The 19777-nt window shown below is 36.7% G+C and overlaps 2 protein-coding genes across 3 annotated transcripts in view; both read left to right on the plus strand.

Moving 5' to 3' along the window:
- The window catches only part of LOC127411965 (kelch domain-containing protein 3-like), a 50407-nt gene extending 49723 nt beyond the window's left edge, over positions 1–684 (plus strand). The window contains exon 11 of the mRNA XM_051647938.1: positions 1–684. This exon is cut by the window's left edge and continues 1003 nt beyond it. The gene's annotated coding sequence lies outside the window, so the exon portion shown is untranslated.
- Positions 685–6249: 5565 nt separating this feature from the next.
- Positions 6250–12056, plus strand: LOC127411935 (neuronal PAS domain-containing protein 4-like). 2 transcript variants are annotated; one of them, XM_051647861.1, is made up of 10 exons: positions 6250–6299; positions 6520–6606; positions 6765–6928; positions 7025–7167; positions 7261–7357; positions 7437–7671; positions 7856–7965; positions 8067–8202; positions 10329–11257; positions 11363–12056. In XM_051647861.1, exons 2-10 carry the CDS (start codon positions 6530–6532, stop codon positions 11389–11391), a joined length of 1920 nt encoding a protein of 639 aa, XP_051503821.1. In that variant the 5' UTR covers positions 6250–6299; positions 6520–6529; the 3' UTR covers positions 11392–12056. The 2 variants fall into 2 exon arrangements, with proteins under 2 accessions (XP_051503821.1, XP_051503822.1); XM_051647862.1 differs by lacking the exon at positions 6250–6299 and having other exon boundaries at positions 6344–6606; positions 8070–8202.
- The last annotated feature ends 7721 nt before the right edge of the window (positions 12057–19777 follow it).

Raw genomic sequence — 19777 nt, forward strand, 5'->3', positions numbered from 1 at the left:
TTTAAATGTGTTGTCAGTATTTTTAGCTCCGTGTAAAAGAAGGTACGGCCGGATCTAAAACACATTTTAGATTTGAGAGTTTTTATTGATTCGGAGTCATTGTGCAAACTGGCCAAATATTTGACATATTTCATATATTGAGCCTAACATTACACATGCGGGTTGCATAGAAATAATTCATTTTAATTTACGTAACCTGAAAATAAAGCGAGTTCGACTGCTGTTGATTCGATGTCTTTCAAGTAGTTGCATATATTGATCTTTTCTCTTGATCGTTTATTGATAAGACTCGATGGAAACGTCTTCAGAATGAAGAATTCAAGGACAGTTTTTGTTCATTTGGATCAAATACATATTCAAAACGAGCCGTTGGATTAACGAGATACTCAATGAGGATTAATCATGTGCTGAATATCCATCATGACTTCATGAAACAAACGTGTTATAAATGCTGAAATAATACAGGAGGGTGTTATAAGTGTGCTGTATCTAATAATTATTCCTGTACTGTAAGTCATGAGATCTGATTGGTGATTTTATTCTTGAATCTTCAAGTGTTTGTAAATGATTCTTGAATCTTCTGCACATAAAAGGACTCAGTTCATGTTGGAAACGGGTTTTAAATTAATTCTACAGAATATTCTAATTTGTCTGAATTTTTTTAATAAAATGGATGATCATGTAGTTTAGATTCACTGTGTAATATTGTGCACACACACACACACACACACACTGTACTGAAATGATTTTGAGAGGTTCTTCAGTGAATCAGAAATGACTATGAACAGTTTTGGTTTTGAGTCACTTCAGTGTGTGTTTGAGAATATTGTTCTGATGAATCGATTTCTGTGCTACTTCAGGATTTACTGCGGTATTTCACAGGAGATCAGTGTTGATTTGAACACATTTATGGGCTATAAATATCAAATCTCAGCTTGAAACATTTAAACTGCGGATGTGTGTTCACGAGGTCTTTTTTAATATAACATTTCAACTGTCTATAATTGGAAGTTAAATGAGGAGTTATTATTAAAGATTCATAATGTTAGTACTCTAGAAGGTAAAGCGATATGTTCGTGCCAGTTTATCGTTTGAAACTCGATTGATTTCAGGCAGTTTAGCAGCTCTAAGTGGACTCGACCTTGATGGCATTTCTTTAGCAAAGGTTGGAAAGGTTAAATGCTGCAGGATTTGTGATGGGACAGACTCCACCTGTTGCGTCTCATATTCACAGAACCTTAAACTTGTGTCTTCAGCCGAACACTAATGACTGCTGGTGACTGAAGATCGTGTGTTAGACGTCAATAAAGTCAACGGTCACTCTCTCACGGGACGAGCGCTCAGACGGACTTCTCCAGACTCTAATCGAGGATTAAAGTCATGTGTCATGAGCTGATCGTTGTTTTGACCTGGATCAGATCCCTGGAGTCAGACGCTCGCACATTAGATGAACGAACTGAAAGACTGTGATGAATCACCTGAAGATGATTCGTTAAACAGCTCATTAACATTAATCTGATATTAAATGAATCGGATCATTGAATCTTTCCCAAACAAAACAAATCCTTCTAGAATACGTTTTGCCTTTGACATTTGTGTCTCCATAAGTCTTTTATTATGTTAAATGAGGATGAATCGTTACTCTTGTGTCAACACTAACAGTGCCGTCTGAACGCATTATTAAAACTTTTATTGTTTTTGAAATCAACATTATTTTCACTGTTGCATGTATGAAACATATAATGTTTTCATAACATATATTTCTCCAAATTCTAGTGGAATTTATATTTATATATGTTCAAACATGAGCGCGTGTCTGATTTCTGTATTAGATATTAAGATAATGCAGTTGACAAGCCGGAAAGTCTTGTTTATTCTCTTATAAAATACTTTTATTGAGACTTTTAATAAAAGGTTTGATAAAAAGTCTCAAGTATGACAAATAAATTCAGACATTTCGAATTATAATTGTGAAATGTAAAGTGGCAAGATATACCATGAGATGTTATTGTCTTGTTGTTTACTCGCTGTATGTGGGTCAACAGGAGCCTTATAGGTCATAATCTGCACTTGTATATTGATATTTAATATTGATCTTTGATTAATTGATCGATTGTGTTTCAGAGAGAGTGTGATGGTTGAAGAGCTCAAAATATTTATTTGTTTACTATTATGTGTGTGTGTTTGTGTATGTGTGAGTGTGTGTGTGTGTGTGTGTGTTTGTATATTTGTTTGTGAGAGTGTGTGAAAGTGTGTGTGAGTGTGTGTGAGTGTGTTTGTTTGTGTGAGGGTGTGTGTGAGTGTTTGTGTGTGTATGTGTGTGTGTGTGAGTGTGTATGTGTGTGTGTGAGAGAGAGAGTATGTGTGTGTGTGTGTGTGTGAGAGAGAGAATGTGTGTGTTTGTGTGTGTGTGTATGAGAGAGAGAGAGAGAGTGTGTGTGTGTGAGAGAGAGTATGTGTGTGAGTGTGTGTGTTTGTGTATTTGTTTGTGAGAGTGTGTGTGAGTGTGTGTGAGTGTGTTAGTTTGTTTGTGAGAGTGTGTGTGAGTGTGTGTGTGAGTGTGTGTGTTTGTGTATGTGTGAGTGTGTGTATGTGTGTGTAGGAGTGTGTGTGTATGTGTGTGTGTGTGAGTGTGTGTGTTTGTGGATGTGTGTGTGAGAGTATGTGTGTGTGTGTGTGTGTGAGAGAGAGAGAGAGAGTATGTGTGTGTGTGTGTGTGTATGTGTGTGTGTGTGTGTGTGTGTGTGTTGATCTGTAGTCCATAACTGATATTTGTGTGTCTGTCAGTGGTAGTTAGTAGTTGTCTGTTATAAAGTCATATGTTATCTACACTAGTAAGTGCAGGAAACAACACAGACACACTTGATTCTGACCACTCTTGACCAGTGGTGTAGTAGTGTCTGAAGAGGTGGGCATAATGTGAATTTATAACTTGTATTTATATTTGTTTTATTTGTTTACTATTATGTGTTTTTCTGTGTATAATGAAATTGTTTTCCTACTTAGAAATATAAATTGAAATTATTTGATATCATGAGAAAAAGGCCCCACCAACTGCAGTAAAGGGCAAAAAAATAAAAAATAAAAAGACATTTGATATAATGATGGGACACTATTGACCAGCATCAGAAAAACATCAAAAACTAGCACGGGTGCGATAACATGCAGTATTTTTACCAAGTTTAATTGCACAAGTTAAATTTAAATGTATATATATAAATATACATATTTAGCAGGGAAACAAATTTACAGTGCAAATTATGGTTAATCCAGGGATGCTTGTGCATCAGCATTAAACGCTGGAAATGTCCCGCCCCTTACTTAAACTAAAAATATTATTGATTAGCAAATATCCAATCGTGACTGACATGAACATTCAGATTGGTGGATCAGCTCCGTGCGTGTTTAGAGAGAATCTCTGTACACTTCAATATATATATATATATATACACAATCAGCCACAACATTAACAGCACCTGTCTAATATTGTGTAGGTCCCCCTCGTGCCGCCAAAACAGCGCCAACCCGCATCTCAGAACAGCATTCAGAGATGATATTCTTCTCAGCACAATTGTACAGAGTGGTTATCTGAGTTACTGTAGACTTTATCAGTTCAAACCAGTCTGGCCATTCTCTGTTGACCTCTCTCATCAACAAGTGTTTCCGTCCACAGAACTGCTGCTCACTGGATGTTTTTTGTTTTTGGCACCATTCTGAGTAAATTCTAGAGACTGTTGTGTGTGAAAATCCCAGAAATACTCAAACCAGCCCATCTGGCACCAACAATCATCCATGTGATTATCTAATCAGCCAATCATGTGGCAGCAGTGCATAAAATCATGCAGATACGGGTCAGGAGCTTCAGTTAATGTTCACATCAACCATCAGAATGGGGAAAAAATGTGATCTCAGTGATTTGGAGCGTGGCATGATTGTTGGTGCCAGATGGGCTGGTTTGAGTATTTCTGTAACTGCTGATCTCCTGGGATTTTCACACAATTTTCAACATGATTGTTTTGAGGCCTTATTTTGTTATTTTAAGTAACATAAATGCTGAAGTGATGGATATCTCTGAAAAGTTCAGATTCTAAACTTTCAAATGATACTTCATATGCCTGACTTATGTAAACGGAGACGTTAACATTTTAAGCGTAAACTTTTTTCGTGATATAGCGCCCCCCCTTTGGTCCACCCCCAATGTGTCATCATTATCATCATCATCATCATCATCATCATCAGTAATCATGTGCAACCCTTTGATGAGTTTGTATTTATCAGTTGCAGCTCTTGAGTTTTTCTATGAAGCAAATCAAACACACTCAGTAAATCACAATCTAAACAAAGTGTGAACACACATACACACACACACACACACACACACACACACATGCACGCGCGTTGACTTAACCTGTTGATGCTCATTGACCCCACCCATGGGTTTGACTTTACTTTGCTTAAATGAGTTCACATTTACTATATAGTGTGCTGTTCAAAATTGTTCATAATGTTGACAAATTATACATCTTTATCATATGTCAACATTATAAACTCTTTTTTGACTAGACTATATAGTAAATGTGAACTAATTTAAGCAAAGTGACATTAGTCACGGGTGGGGGGGCATGCACATCAAAAGGTTAAAGGGATAGTTCACCCAAATTCTCTCATCATTTACTCACCCTCATGCCATCCCAGATGTGTGTGACTTTCTTCTGCAGAACACAAATGAAGATTTTTAGAAGAATATTTCAGCTCTGTAGGTCCATATAATGCAAGTGAATGGTGACCAGAACTTTGAAGCTCCAAAAAGCACATAAAGGCAGCATAAAAGTAATCCATAAGACTCCAGTGGTTTAATCCATGTCTTCTGAAGTGATATGATAGGTGTGGGTGAGAAACAGATCAATATTTATGTCCTTTTTCACTGTACATCTTGACATCAGTCTCTAAACACTGCACTCTGTGTTCTGTTGCAGAAAGAAAGTCATCCACATCTGGAATAGCATGAGGGTGAGTAAATGATGACAGTATTTACATTTTTGGATAAACTATCCCTTTAATGTAATCTAAAGGTGGACATAGACTTCTATTGTTTTTATATAAAGCTAATTATAATCATCAGACTTCCCCTAAAAGAAAATATTTTTGGAGTAAAAAAAGAAACATTATTTGTTTTATTTCTGAACTGATTTTCCATGTGTGACCCTCTGATGTGTGTTTGATCTTTAAAATGGAATTGTATCTATTAAGGGTGTGATGACCTTTGACTCATAATTCTATATGACTTTCTGCTTTGTGTTTATTTATGATGTCATTGATTCAACATGTCTGATAAAAATGAAGAAGCACTAAATACCGTTGAGATATTTATTATTGTCTTCTGTGTCTCTGGACGGATGAGAAACTCTCTGAATATACATCAAAGATTGGGGATGATTATATTCTGTATTCATGTTATAGGAACATTAAGAGTTTTCCCTTTGTGATTTACTGATTCATGCATCAAATAGTTATTTATTCCATACATTTCATTCATTCACTTATTTATTTTCCAAAGAAAGATCTTACAGCTCTGTCATTAGATTAGTTAGATTCATAGTTATCAGAATTAAATTAAATGAATAAATAATTGAATAATCCGTCATGTTGAGTCAGACGAACGTCATTATTTTTACGTAATATCACACACACTCACACGCTCACACTCACACACACTCTCACACTCACACACACACACACTCACACACTCACACTCACACACTCACACACACACTCACACACTCACACACTCACACTCACACACTCACACACACACACTCACACACTCACACTCACACACACACACTCACACACTCACACACACACACACACACTCACACACTCACACACTCACACACACTCACACTCACACACACTCACGCTCACACACACTCACGCTCACACACACACACTCACACTCACACGCTCACACACACACACACTCACACGCTCACACACACACTCACACACACACACACTCACACTCACACACTCACACTCACACTCACACACACACACACACATATATATATAAATATTTTGGACTATTAATTGTTTATAAATCTGAGGGGATCGGATATACCTTTACAATATTGTGTGATTTGTGATCGTCTTATTTTTAGACTCAAACTCTAAAAATATCTCTGCCCCCTGACGTCACAGCAGCTCTCTTAGGGTCTCAGGTTGAGCTCACTGAGACTATAAAAGACACGAGACACTCACAGATCATCACACACACACACACACACGAGCAGCCGGAGGTAAGACACACACACACACACACACACACTCTATAACTAACCCGAATGACACTAATACATCTATAGAGACTTTGAGCTGTTTTATTTCAGTTTCAAATGTGTTTTACTGTTTTAAAATTAATGGCTTTTTTAATATGTAAAATAAAACTATATGACATTATTATTATTATTGTTGTTGTTGTTGTTGTTGTAGTTTGTATCTTTGTTGTTTTTCTGTCAGATTTGTGAGAATGAGCGTCGGCTGCAGCACGAGCGAAAGACGCGTCTCCGCGCGTCATCAGACTCTCAAAGAGTGTAAACGCGTCAGGTCAGTGCAACGCCACGCGACAGTTCACGCGCACCGGACCGTTATGAACTCTGGTCACTTTACACTCTGTTGATGTTACTGTGTATCTGACAGATGAATTATCTCTCATGTTGTGTTCAGTAGAAACACTCACGTGACTCTGTCCTGGTGTAATGCAGGTCAACTAAAGGGGCATCTAAAGCCCGTCGAGACCACATCAATGGAGAGATCCGGACTCTGCGGGCACTGTTGCCCATCTCTTCTGAAGACCAGGAGCAGCTGTCATACCTGCACTCCATGTCTCTCATCTGTACATTCATCAGGAAGTCTGTGATGCTCCAAGGTAAAGCGACTGTACAGCACTCAAATGCATTCTGCAGGTATGCTCACTAGATAGTCATTAAAGTACTGAGTGTACTACGGCTGTACCTCCCTTCAGGTCTTCATGAGAACAGCAGTGATGTTTCTCTCCCGTGTGAGAGTTTCCTGCAAACGTTACCTGGATTCATTGTTGCTTTGACCAAAGAAGGGAAACTGGTGTATGTGTCTGAAAATGTGTGTGAATATCTGGACCTGTCGATGGTGAGATTGTGTTTGATCTGCTCATATTGTGTTCAGTATGTGTTACATCTGTTTCAAGAGTCAAGTGAGACAGTCTGTTGTGTCACTTCTCAGGTGGATGTTCTTCAAGCAGACTCGTTCTATGACATGATAGACATTCATGATGTGGAAACTGTGAAAGTCATTTTGAGAGAAGACAACACTTCAGCAGGTAATGAATGCATATGATAAATATTTCAATCTGGTGTTATTGTCAGTTCAGGTTCTAATTTCGTTTCTCTCTCTCTCAGAGCGCAGTTTTGTTTGTCGGATGCAAACATCTAAAGCGTTCCGGATCCAGTTCGGCAGCTGCTGCTCCATGATGGTGAGGGGGCGTTTCCAGGCCGGATCTCCAAACTCCTCGCTGTTTGTGGCTCTCTGTACACCCACAGCAGACAGACTGAAGGACAGTGAGATTCACAGCGACTCCATGTGCTTCCAAACTCTCCACACAGCAGATATGAGCTTCACTAACTCCCCCTACTGGTGTGAACACATTCATTTCTCCTGATCGGATTACTGAGCTCACAAAGTTTATATATCAGCACCAGATTCACTTTGATATTGTTCTATCGTGTTCTACAGCTGCTGCTGGTTCAGTTTTCAGATATGAATCACATATATGAATGTGGATTTTGCTTCATCATGAAATGTGTCGTTGTTTTCACAGTGTCGTCTTCCACCTGGGTTTCTCTGCAGAGGAGCTTACTGGTCAATCATGGTACCGCCTCCTGCACCCTGATGACCTCACAGTCAGTGCGTCCTGCCACGAGAGTCTTAGTGAGTCAACTGAAATATAAATAACAGAAAACTCTTGATTCAAATGATTGATTCAGGTGTTTTTGAGTGAAACTCATGTGTTGTGGTGTTGTGCTCTGCAGTAGAAGATGATGGAGTCTCAGAAGTGCAGCTGGTTGTCAGACTGCAGTGTAAAGATCTGTCATGGCTCTGGATTTACACACGGGCAACTGTAGATACAGACAAACAATTGATTACCTGCACAAACCACGTGATCAGGTGATCAATCTTTATTTCTCTCTGTACAGATCTCTCATGTTTGTTAAAACAGCTGAATGAATGATGTCTGCCATTATCAAGTAATAAGATACAAGAGGTCGTGTTATATTGTGACTATAATCGTCCATATAGGGTGTTTTTAGTCACAACGAAAATATGCTATATTTACAATATAGCACAACCACAAGTGATTTACTGCTTTATAAAATAATTATTGCATAAAAAAATACAAAGGACACAAATTAAAACCTGAAGGAATGTTTTAGGTTAAATACACTTGAAACTTAATTGACAGCATGTTGATTACCACAGAAAAATAGTTTTTAACTCATAACTAAAAAATGTGTGTTCCAGTGAGACACTTACAATGGAAGTCAATGGGGTCAATCTGTAAACATTAAAATACTCACTGTTTTAAAAGTATACACACAAGACATAAACAATATGTGTGTTAACATGATTTTACTGTCATAAAATCACTTACTAACCACATCTGTGGAAAGTTATAGACAATTTGGCAACTTCGAAACCCTGTAATTTCAGTATTGGACATAACGTTTCACAGATGTGGTTAGTAAGTGATTTATAACACTAAAATCATGTTAACATGCATTATGTTTATGTCTTGAAACAGTAAGTATTTTGATGTTTATGGATTGGCCCCATTCACTTCTATTTGAAGAGTCTCACTAAACCACCATTTTTTAGTTACTAGTTTAACCCTTAAAGCTCTGAATGTGCTGTTTCAGTGGCATACCCAAAATTAAAGGCTTATAACTCGACAACAAAAACAAAAATAAGGAGGGTCAAGTGATTGGTATCACTGTAAAGAAATCTTATCAAATGTTAATGTTATGTTTAATATTATAGATTATGATACATTCCAAGAGACTCAGACTAAGAAACTGCTGAAAAATCATATATATATATATTTAATTATTTTTCTTATTTGACATTATATATCTCTGGGTGTAAATAATGTGGCTCCAAAAAACTGCTTTTGTTTTGTTCCCAATTATGTCAACTGTGTCTGAGAAAACATTTGTGTTGATACGAAAAAGCAATCAAAAGTTATAGCATTACAAATATAATTTATCATAGTGTCCAAAAGCCTCTCCAAACAAATAAAACATAATAATTGTACATAAGAACTAATTACACATGCAAACACAACAATGACTAAAGGTTTGTATAGCATGCAGACATGATTTTAGTAATGAGATTTCACAGAATGAGTTTCATTCTGTGTCATTTGAGTCATCATTGAGTCTGTATCATGTATTTGGCGCCATCTCCTGGTGGTCATATGTAACATTGTGCTTCATGTGGTTTATCTAATGATCTATACATCTGATTATTTTGTGTGTGGACTCGTTTGAAAGATAATCACCTCCTCTAAGTAATGGTGTGTGATATTTTATGTTCTGTTTATATGTCTTAAAGTTATAAGTGAAAATGCGGCATAGAAGCAACACTAACATAATCGTCAAAGACATATACTTAGCTATTACTCGCTATATTTTTGTCTGTGAGTAAAACAAATAGGCTGGTTGTATTCTACTCTTTGAGAGCTTTCCAACAACATATAACACATGGATATTTGATCAGTTTGATGTTTTTACTGATTGCAATTTTTTATTATAAATGATCAAAACAGAACACTTCTGATTTATCTGCAAATTTTAAAACACTTGTTCAGTTTTGGTCATAATGTCTACATGCATTGGAAAGTAGAGCTTCTAAACTTTTAAACGATACTTATTTTGTGTTGGTCAAGACTGTAGTTATTAATATTTTAACAATTGTTTTTTCTGGGCCTATCCGGAGGGTTAAACTATTTTCCTGTTGTTATCAACATTATGTCACAAATGCTGTTGATTGAGCTTTACTTGTATTGAATCCGGAATAGTCTTTTAAAAATAAGGCTTAAAATTATTTTTCTTTAAAATTTATTTCTGCTCTGAAGAAGCAGCTCAACCAATATTTTAAGTATATTTTGAAGACCAAATTATAACTTAAAAGTTTAGTTCATTGAAAATTTCTTTGATAACTGAATCACCTGATGTCTGTTGTATAATAAAACATTACAGTATGTGACTGACTGATGTTTGTTTTGTTTTGTGCAGTGAAACGGAGGCCGTATATCTCAGACAGAAACTCTATAGCAGTGTGTGTCCGACATTCAGAGAGAGCGACAGGTCAAGAAGGAAGATCCAGAGACTCTCTGAGAACACTGATCAATACAGCCGATCATCTGTCACTATTGAAGACCAGCCCGCATTCTTCTCCACCCCCCCGTACAGCCCCACTTCCTCTCACTCTTCTGACTTCCTGTCTGAAGGATCCGATCCATTTGAGCAGCTCATATGTGACTGGAGTTCTGCTTCTGAATCGTATCATTTCTCCTCTGCGAGTTCTCCGGCGAGTTCTCATGATGAGGCGTTCCCTCTTGGCATGTTGAGTTTAGTATCTCACTTGTACTGTAACTCGCCCACTCACGTGCCTGTCTGTGTGACTGACACCCACCTGGTGCCCGTGTATCAGCCTGACGGTGTTCTCCACCCAGAGGAGTTCAGTTTGTTTCCTTTGACCCAAACACACGGGCGCTCCAGCACCCCGGAGCCGTCACCCAGCGCCGAGAGACACTTCCACTACAGCCCGACGGAAAGGCATGAAATCAGCATCCTCGCCCATCAGATCTGCTCACTCGCCAACAACTTTGATGTGTACGGCACACCGGAGTCACTTCCTGCAAATTTTGCCCTCTGCAGGCTGCCTACGACCTCACAGCCAACCGGACCCGAGCCGCTGCTGGACGAGAGAGTCATTGAGAGCTTTCTGCGAGATCTCGATGTGATCTCTGAGAAACAGACTGACTGTGTTTGGAATGAGCTGCAGGGCGTCCCGGCGGGCACAGGTGCCCAGCTCCAGGCTCTCTCTGTGGGCATGCTGAAACACACAGGACCCCTCGAGTCGTTCTCATCAGAGACTGGCATCAGCACACACGACGAGTTGAATCAACTCAATCACTGTCTGTATGACGCCATCAACCGAGGTAATCAGATACTTTAAGTATTTATTCCAGAACATAACAATATCACAACAGTATGTATGTTACAAAAGCTGTATTTGTGCCACTAAAGCATGTTTTGTTTTCCAGATGGACTTACTGAAGAATCCATGTACTAAAGGAAGTCTGTGACTTACAGGATTGACCCCAGTATGGCATATTGCCATGGCAACCAGTGGAAAACTCTTTACATCAGCAGATATAATAAAGTTTAGGAGGGAACAGGCATCATTCATATTTCTGTCTGTGAGTCACATACAAGTGAAACACATCGTAAATTATTAAACACATATTTTACTCCTTGTGTTGATTGTGGCACAATAGCATTTATTTCAGTTATTATAAACCATGAATAAATAAGCTACTATGCACTTACTCTACGTTCTGCTGTACACGTAAAGCCACATATAGAGAAAACGATGTAAAATATGGTGGAAAATTATACTTTGAATATAAATAAGATTAAACGATCTACCTCATCGTCACCTAAAGGTTATGAAATCATTCCAGACACTCTTTTGTAGAGTCTTAATGTTTGGTTGTATATTTATTTTTGTCGTTTATTTTAATTGACCATTTGTACATCAGCGAGATGTTCCTTTTGTACATTTTGCTCTACATATGAATGTTTATCTGGCAGTGACATGAACAATCGGCCTTATATTTGTGCTGTCTGTTTTTATCCATGTCAGAAGTATCTAATGTTTAGAGTCAACATGTTATTTATATATTTTGCTGTTGTTTTTATTTTTATTATGTACATTAAATAAAGTTGTTATGAGAACTAAGAGTCTGAACAGTTGTGATTTACACACCTCTCATGAGACTTCAGGAAAAGTGTAAATTACAATCCACTTCTTCTTAAAGTGTTTCTCATTCTTAAACTATTGATTTCTCAAACACAGTAAAAGGTCCTTCAGTGAATTCAGTGCTCAAAACTGAACACAGAACACATTTTACATTGATATGACTTCTTCAGTGAAGGAAATACGGCATATAAAATCTTATTTACAGGACAAGCGTTGATGAGCTCTGAGATTCAATGTATACACAGGGTTGGGGAGTAACGGATTACATGTAACCTGATTACATTGAACTGTATTCCACTACAGTTACAATTTAAATCATTGGTAATCTGAATACAGTTACTTTCAAAAAGTATTTTGATTACTGAAGAGATTACTTTGCATTTTATTGTCATTTGTTTCATTTAATATTTAGTCCTTTCAGATGGAAAACATTTATACATATAAATGATGCAATCCAAAGTGCATTTGAACAGCGGTGAAACACTTTCTTATGATGTGTTACATTCATACGAGCAGACAGAGAAGAACGTTTGAAGTAAGTTTGGGGCAGAAGAAATAGAAATAAACCTTGTGTAAATTGTCAGCTTTACGCTAAGATAAAATGCTATTTTTAGACATTTTACATGCACATGTTACCAGACACAATCATATTTTTTATCAAGAAAATTCACATTAAATCATAATTTCTTTTTTTCTAGTAAGATCTTTGATATTAGGGCAAAAATCATATTCTTGATAATATGTTTGTATTGTTTTCCTGTAAAAATATCTAAAAATCCTTAAAACCAGATCTATTTGATTGATCTTGTTTTAGAAACAACACTGCATAAGATATTTCGGTTTTTCAGAGAATGTATTTTTAACATGTGTATTTTGTCTTACTGTACTGGCAGAGTTTTTATAGTCAAAACAAGTGAAAAAATCTACCAGTGCTGAAGAAGTAATCCAAAGTATTTAGATTACATTACTGACCTTGAGTAATCTAACGGAATATGTTACAAATTACATTTTACAGCATGTATTCTGTCATCTGTAGTGGATTACATTTCAAAAGTAACTCTCCCAACCCTGTGTATATCGTGTCATGATAATTAATTCTCACGATGAACAGAATCAACAGTGTGTTTCACATGGGATTATTACACAATTATTGCAATCAAAACAGACAGTAAAGTGACTGAGAGTTTGTGTGTATAAATATGACCACTAGATGACACTGTTGATCCAAGTTTAGAAACATACTTGAAGCTACACTCTATAATGAGATGCTGTTTATTCATACACTCTATAATGAGATGCTGTTTATTCATACACTCTATAATGAGATGCTGTTTATTCATACACTATAATGAGATGCTGTTTATTCATACACTCTATAATGAGATGCTGTTTATTCATAAACTCTATAATGAGATGCTGTTTATTCATACACTCTATAATGAGATGCTGTTTATTCATAAACTCTATAATGAGGTGCTGTTTATTCATAAACTCTATAATGAGGTGCTGTTTATTCATAAACTCTATAATGAGATGCTGTTTATTCATAAACTCTATAATGAGATGCTGTTTATTCATAAACTATATAATGAGGTGCTGTTTATTCATAAACTCTATAATGAGATGCTGTTTATTCATAAACTCTATAATGAGGTGCTGTTTATTCATAAACTCTATAATGAGGTGCTGTTTATTCATACACTCTATAATGAGGTGCTGTTTATTCATAAACTCTATAATGAGATGCTGTTTATTCATACACTCTATAATGAGGTGCTGTTTATTCATAAACTCTATAATAAGGTGCTGTTTATTCATAAACTCTATAATGAGATGCTGTTTATTCATACACTCTATAATAAGGTGCTGTTTATTCATAAACTCTATAATGAGATGCTGTTTATTCATACACTCTATAATGAGGTGCTGTTTATTCATAAACTCTATAATAAGGTGCTGTTTATTCATAAACTCTATAATGAGATGCTGTTTATTCATACACTCTATAATGAGGTGCTGTTTATTCATAAACTCTATAATAAGGTGCTGTTTATTCATAAACTCTATAATGAGATGCTGTTTATTCATACACTCTATAATGAGGTGCTGTTTATTCATAAACTCTATAATAAGGTGCTGTTTATTCATAAACTCTATAATGAGATGCTGTTTATTCATACACTCTATAATGGGCAGTGGTAGCTCAGCGGTTAAGGCTCTGGGTTACTGATCAGATGGTCAGGGGTTCAAGCCCCAGCACTGCCAAGATGCCACTGTTGGGCCCTTGAGCAAGGCCCTTGACCCTATCTGCTCCAGGGGCGCTGTATCATGGCTGACCCTGCACTCTGACCCCAGCCTAGCTGGGATATGTGAAAAAGAAGAATTTCACCGTATATGTGCAAATGTATAATGTGTGATAAATAAAGAAAATTATTATTATGAGGTGCTGTTTATTCATAAACTCTATAATAAGGTGCTGTTTATTCATAAACTCTATAATGAGGTGCTGTTTATTCATAAACTCTATAATGAGGTGCTGTTTATTCATAAACTCTATAATAAGGTGCTGTTTATTCATGTTTATGTGGATGTGAATGTGGAAAACCCAGCGCTTGATTATTTGACCAGTTTTCTATCAATTTATTTTCTCTATGACAGCTATTATAAATTAATTACTCTTGTTAGATACAAATCTTTTCCCATGTGACTGTCATGGAATATTATATAAATGTAATTACAGGAATTAGAGTAAATTACTGTAAAATTAAATGTAAAATTTAAAATGACATCATCATCATCTGAGACAGAGAACTAGTTTATGTTAATTAACTTGACTTTACACAGGAACACTTTTATGTGTTTCCTATTTAGACTTTTATTTTGAAGCTGTTGCAGGTGCAGGATTGGTCTTTTATTTGGAAAGTTCTTTGATTGTCTTAATTGTTTTCAGGTGTGTGTTTGTCTGAGTTTATGAGATTGTTCTTCTGTCAGTTTGAGTTTGGTGAGTCTCTGTGCTTATATTTCTTGTATTTTTGGATTGTTAAGTGTTGCTTTGTGACATTAAAGCTGTTTGTGAGATCATTTGTCAACAATATGTGGACCGAATTAGTGCAAACTGCCTTCCTAGAGTAAAAAGAGCTTTTAAAAAAATAATTACGAATTAAGATATTGGATATTTCATAAAAATATTTTAAAAACAAACTTTTTAGTGTTTTATATATATATATATATATATATATTTTATGTAAATGTTATATTAAGGAAATATTAAGATTCTAATGAGGGTTTAATTGTTTTTTCAATAATTAATCATTTAGAAATGACTGTCCCATGTTTTCAGGTCAGTACCGAAACACAAATCTTTATTCTATTGACTGAGTCTGATTTTAGTCTCATCACTGTATTTTTGACCAGGATGTGAGACAATAAATGTGCTCTAAAATCAGAAAAATCAGTGTGTAACTTTAAGAATTGTCATTACGAACATATTCTCTGCAATTTAAACTAGTCTGGGTTTTAATCTAAAATATTATGTTTTATGTAGGTAGAAATGTTCAAAGCGTATTATTATTATTTCCTAATAATCATAAGATAAAATTAGCTCAAATTAAAATGAGCTAAAAATTTGTACTACTGAAACAGATGGGCACTACCATCTCACAGGACCTGAAGTGGGAGACCCACATTGACTCCATTGTGGAAAAGGTCCAGCAGAGGTCGTACTTCCTTCACCAGCTGAGGAAGTTCAATCTGCCACAGGTGCTGCTGATACAGTTCTACTCAGCAGTCATTGAGTCTGTCCTCTGCACTTCAATAACTGTCATCAGATATCAGAAGACTACAAAGGACAGTTCGGACTGCTGAGTGGATTATTGGTTGCCCCCTGCACCCCCTTCAAGAACAATTCCAGAGTGAGGAAAAAGGCTGGAAAAATCACTCTGGACCCCACTCACCCTGCCCACTACCTTTCTGAACTGTTGCCTTCTGGCCGACACAACAGAGCACTGAGCACCAGAACCGTCAGGCACAGGAACAGTTTTTCCCTCAGGCTATCCATCTCATGAACAGTTAAACTGTCCCATTGAGCAATAATTACGTGCAATACACAGCTTATTATATTTATTTAACATATCCTACCTCTTCTGCATTACATTCCCTTGCACTCTATATAACATACACAGATTTGTATTTGTACATACTATATATATATATATATATATATGTGTGTGTGTGTATGTGTATATATATATATATGTGTGTGTATATTTGCCTTATTGTGTATTTCTATATATACTTATATTTTCTATTGGCTTTTTTATTATTATTATTATTATTGCTGTATTGTTTGTGCACTGGAAGCTTCTGTCACCAAGACAAATTCCTTGTATGTGTAAGCATACTTGGCAATATAGTTCATTCTGATTCTGATAAAACATTTGTGTCTAATATTTTTAACATAAAATATGAGTTAGGGTTAGGCAAAAAAAAAAATAAAAAAAAAAAATATGGGAATATGATAAGTTTGCAAACAAAATGTCACTACTGAAACATTTATTTTTTTATTTTTTTTGTCAAAAATGAAATCAAATGTAGTTATGAACTGAAAGTTTTTGAACATGATTGATTATATGTTCAATTTCATCAGTATGATCAAATATTTTACTGAAAATAAATGAAGTTGAACATTAAAAAATTCCTAATACATAAATACAGTCCTTTTTTATAACTGGAGTAATAATTTTATTACTCAGAAATATCAGACCACTAGATGACGGCATTGACCAATCAGAATAGTATTCCAGAGACCCGTGAAATATGTTTATTAACTTAGTCTCATACATTGTTTTTGAAAACAATACATAATACATTATTTTCATAATTCAAATATGAAGCCCTTGAGTCATGCATATTCACTTGTTTTATATAAAAACCCGTAGTGAACGCTACACAAAAATGATGAGCGTTGATAACTTGTAGCCATGAAGTAGGTGAACTTCCTGCTTTTGACCAGCAGATGGCATTGAAGTTTAACCATGCACAGAAGCTTCTAGTAATGAACTAAATGTAAATACATTTGTAATGAAAGCCCCGTTGCTTTAAAAAGCTTTATTTCCCGTCACTAGCTGCTGATTAAAGGTGTTTTCAGCTTCTTGTCCAAAACCCCGCCCTCTAAACCTGAACATGCAATATGACTGAAAGAGTGTGTTCTGATTGGCTCAGTCTAGTGATGTCACAGTGGCATGTGAGATTACTTCTGTGATATCTGTCATGCAGTGGAAACATGTTAATCACATACAGAACCTTTAACAGTGGATGAACTCTGATAAAGTGTTCATAAGTAAATCACTGGTGCTTACAGCGCTCATTCAAGACAAAAAGTGGAACATTTGTCACATGATTGTAACAACTAAAACTGATATGTTACAGATATTCCATTAAACAGGAGGTGTGTGAGGCCTGCGATTGGTGATCTGGCAGGTGCAGCAGATCTCTTGACCTTTCCTGCTGGAGAAACACAGAGATGAAGGTACGACACTTACGAATGTTCAGATACTTTGTGGTGTTTCAGTTTAATGTTCAGACTCATCTGTAAGTCATTCATTGGTCGAAGCGACGTCAGGAGTGTTTGGGAAACTTTTTTTTTTATCAGGGACATGGGTGGGAATATTAGAGATTATTCTTTGACTTCAAATATTTATTTATCAAATAGTAAAACAGTGCATAAATAATGATTTCTGAAAGTCTGTTCTCAAATAAATCGTGAAACTGAGAAAATGAACAATTAAATGTCAGTGTGATCTAATTGGCTGCATCGCTGTCAGTCAACTCCTCTAGAACCGTCATCAGCGCCTTAATCTGACGGTAAGTGACATTGCGAGCATGGTGAAGAAAATGACAGCTTGGACAAAATAATTAGTAAAATTGGTACTAAGCATTGTCTTGATGTGCGCAAAACAGGACAGCTCTTGATCTTTATGAATGATCTTTCTGAAACGGGATCTTGCTTTACTCTTGAGACTGTGATGAAATAATCACTACAGTCAGTTTCAATCCCTGACGCCTTCGATTTATCATGTCAACCCACGTAAAGATGTGTCAAATGGTAGCCCAAAGGTTAAGCGATTGTTATTATAAATACAGTGTGCCTGCCAAGTCATTTGATTCTATAGATATGTGACTGAAGGTCTAGCCTCTGTATTCATTTGACTAGTACGGCCCCATGAAATCCGTTTTATTTTTTCCCAAACTATAAATGAATTCTGTGTTTTTACATTTAATTAAATGTTATCATCTGAAGGCTGTGTAATCAAATGAATTCATAAAACTTTTCAACATAATTCAACATATAATTTTCATGAAATGAAGTGGATTCATACAGATCCTCACTGCACAATCAGAGCATCACAGTATTAATCAGAATCAGAATGAGCTTTATTGCCAAGTATGCTTACACATACAAGGAATTTGTCTTGGTGACAGGAGCTTCCAGTGCACAAAAATACAACAAAAAGACAGAGATAATAATAAAAAATAAAAAATAATTATACACATACGTACATACAGACACACGCGTACATACATACACATAAATACAATCTGTTATGTACAGTGCAAGGGAATGAAATGGCAGAAGAGATTGGATGTGTTGGATAAATATAAGAAAGACTAAACTGTGTATTGCACATAGTTATTGCTCAATGGGGCAGTTTTAACTGTTCATGAGATAGATAGCCTGAGGGAAAAAACTGTTCCTGTGCCTGACGGTTCTGGTGCTCAGAGCTCTGAAGCGTCGGCCAGAAGGCAACAGTTCAAAAAGGTAGTGGGCAGGGTGAGTGGGGTCCAGAGTGATTTTTCCAGCCTTTTTCCTCACTCTGAAAGTGTATAGTTCTTGAAGGAGGGGCAGGGGGCAACCAATAATCCTCTCAGTAGTCTGAACTGTCCTTTGTAGTCTTCTGATGTCTGATTTCATAGCTGAACCAAACCAGACAGTTATTGAAGTGCAGAGGACAGACTCAATGACTGCTGAGTAGAACTGTATCAGCAGCACCTGTGGCAGGTTGAACTTCCTCAACTGGAGAAGGAAGTACAACCTCTGCTGGGCCTTTTTCACAATGGAGTCAATGTGGGTCTCCCACTTCAGGTCCTGTGAGATGGTAGTGCCCAGGAACCTGAATGACTCCACTGCTGCCACAGTGCTGTTTAGAATGGTGAGGGGGGTCAGTGTTGGGGTGTTCCTCCTAAAGTCCACAATCATCTCCACTGTTTTGAGCGTGTTCAGCTCAAGGTTGTTTTGACTGCACCAGACAGCCAGCTGTTCAACCTCCCTTCTGTATGCAGACTCATCGTCATCTCGGATGAGGCCGATGACAGTTGTGTCATCTGCAAACTTCAGGAGCTTGACAGAGGGGTCTTTGGCGATGCAGTCATTGGTGTAGAGGGAGAAGAGTAGTGGGGAGAGCACACATCCCTGGGGGGCACCAGTGCTGATTGTACAGGTGCTGGAAGTGAGTTTCCCCTGTTTCACAAGCTGCTGCCTGTCCGTCAGAAAGCTGGTAATCCACTGACAGATAGACATGGGAACAGAGAGTTGGTGTAATTTAGTCCAGAGAATAGCTGGGATGATGGTGTTGAAAGCTGAACTGAAGTCCACAAAAAGGATCCTTGCATATGTCCCTGGTCTGTCCAGATGTTGCAG

The sequence above is a fragment of the Myxocyprinus asiaticus genome, chromosome 21 (genome assembly GCF_019703515.2).
Source record: "Myxocyprinus asiaticus isolate MX2 ecotype Aquarium Trade chromosome 21, UBuf_Myxa_2, whole genome shotgun sequence".
NCBI lineage: Eukaryota > Metazoa > Chordata > Actinopteri > Cypriniformes > Catostomidae > Myxocyprinus > Myxocyprinus asiaticus.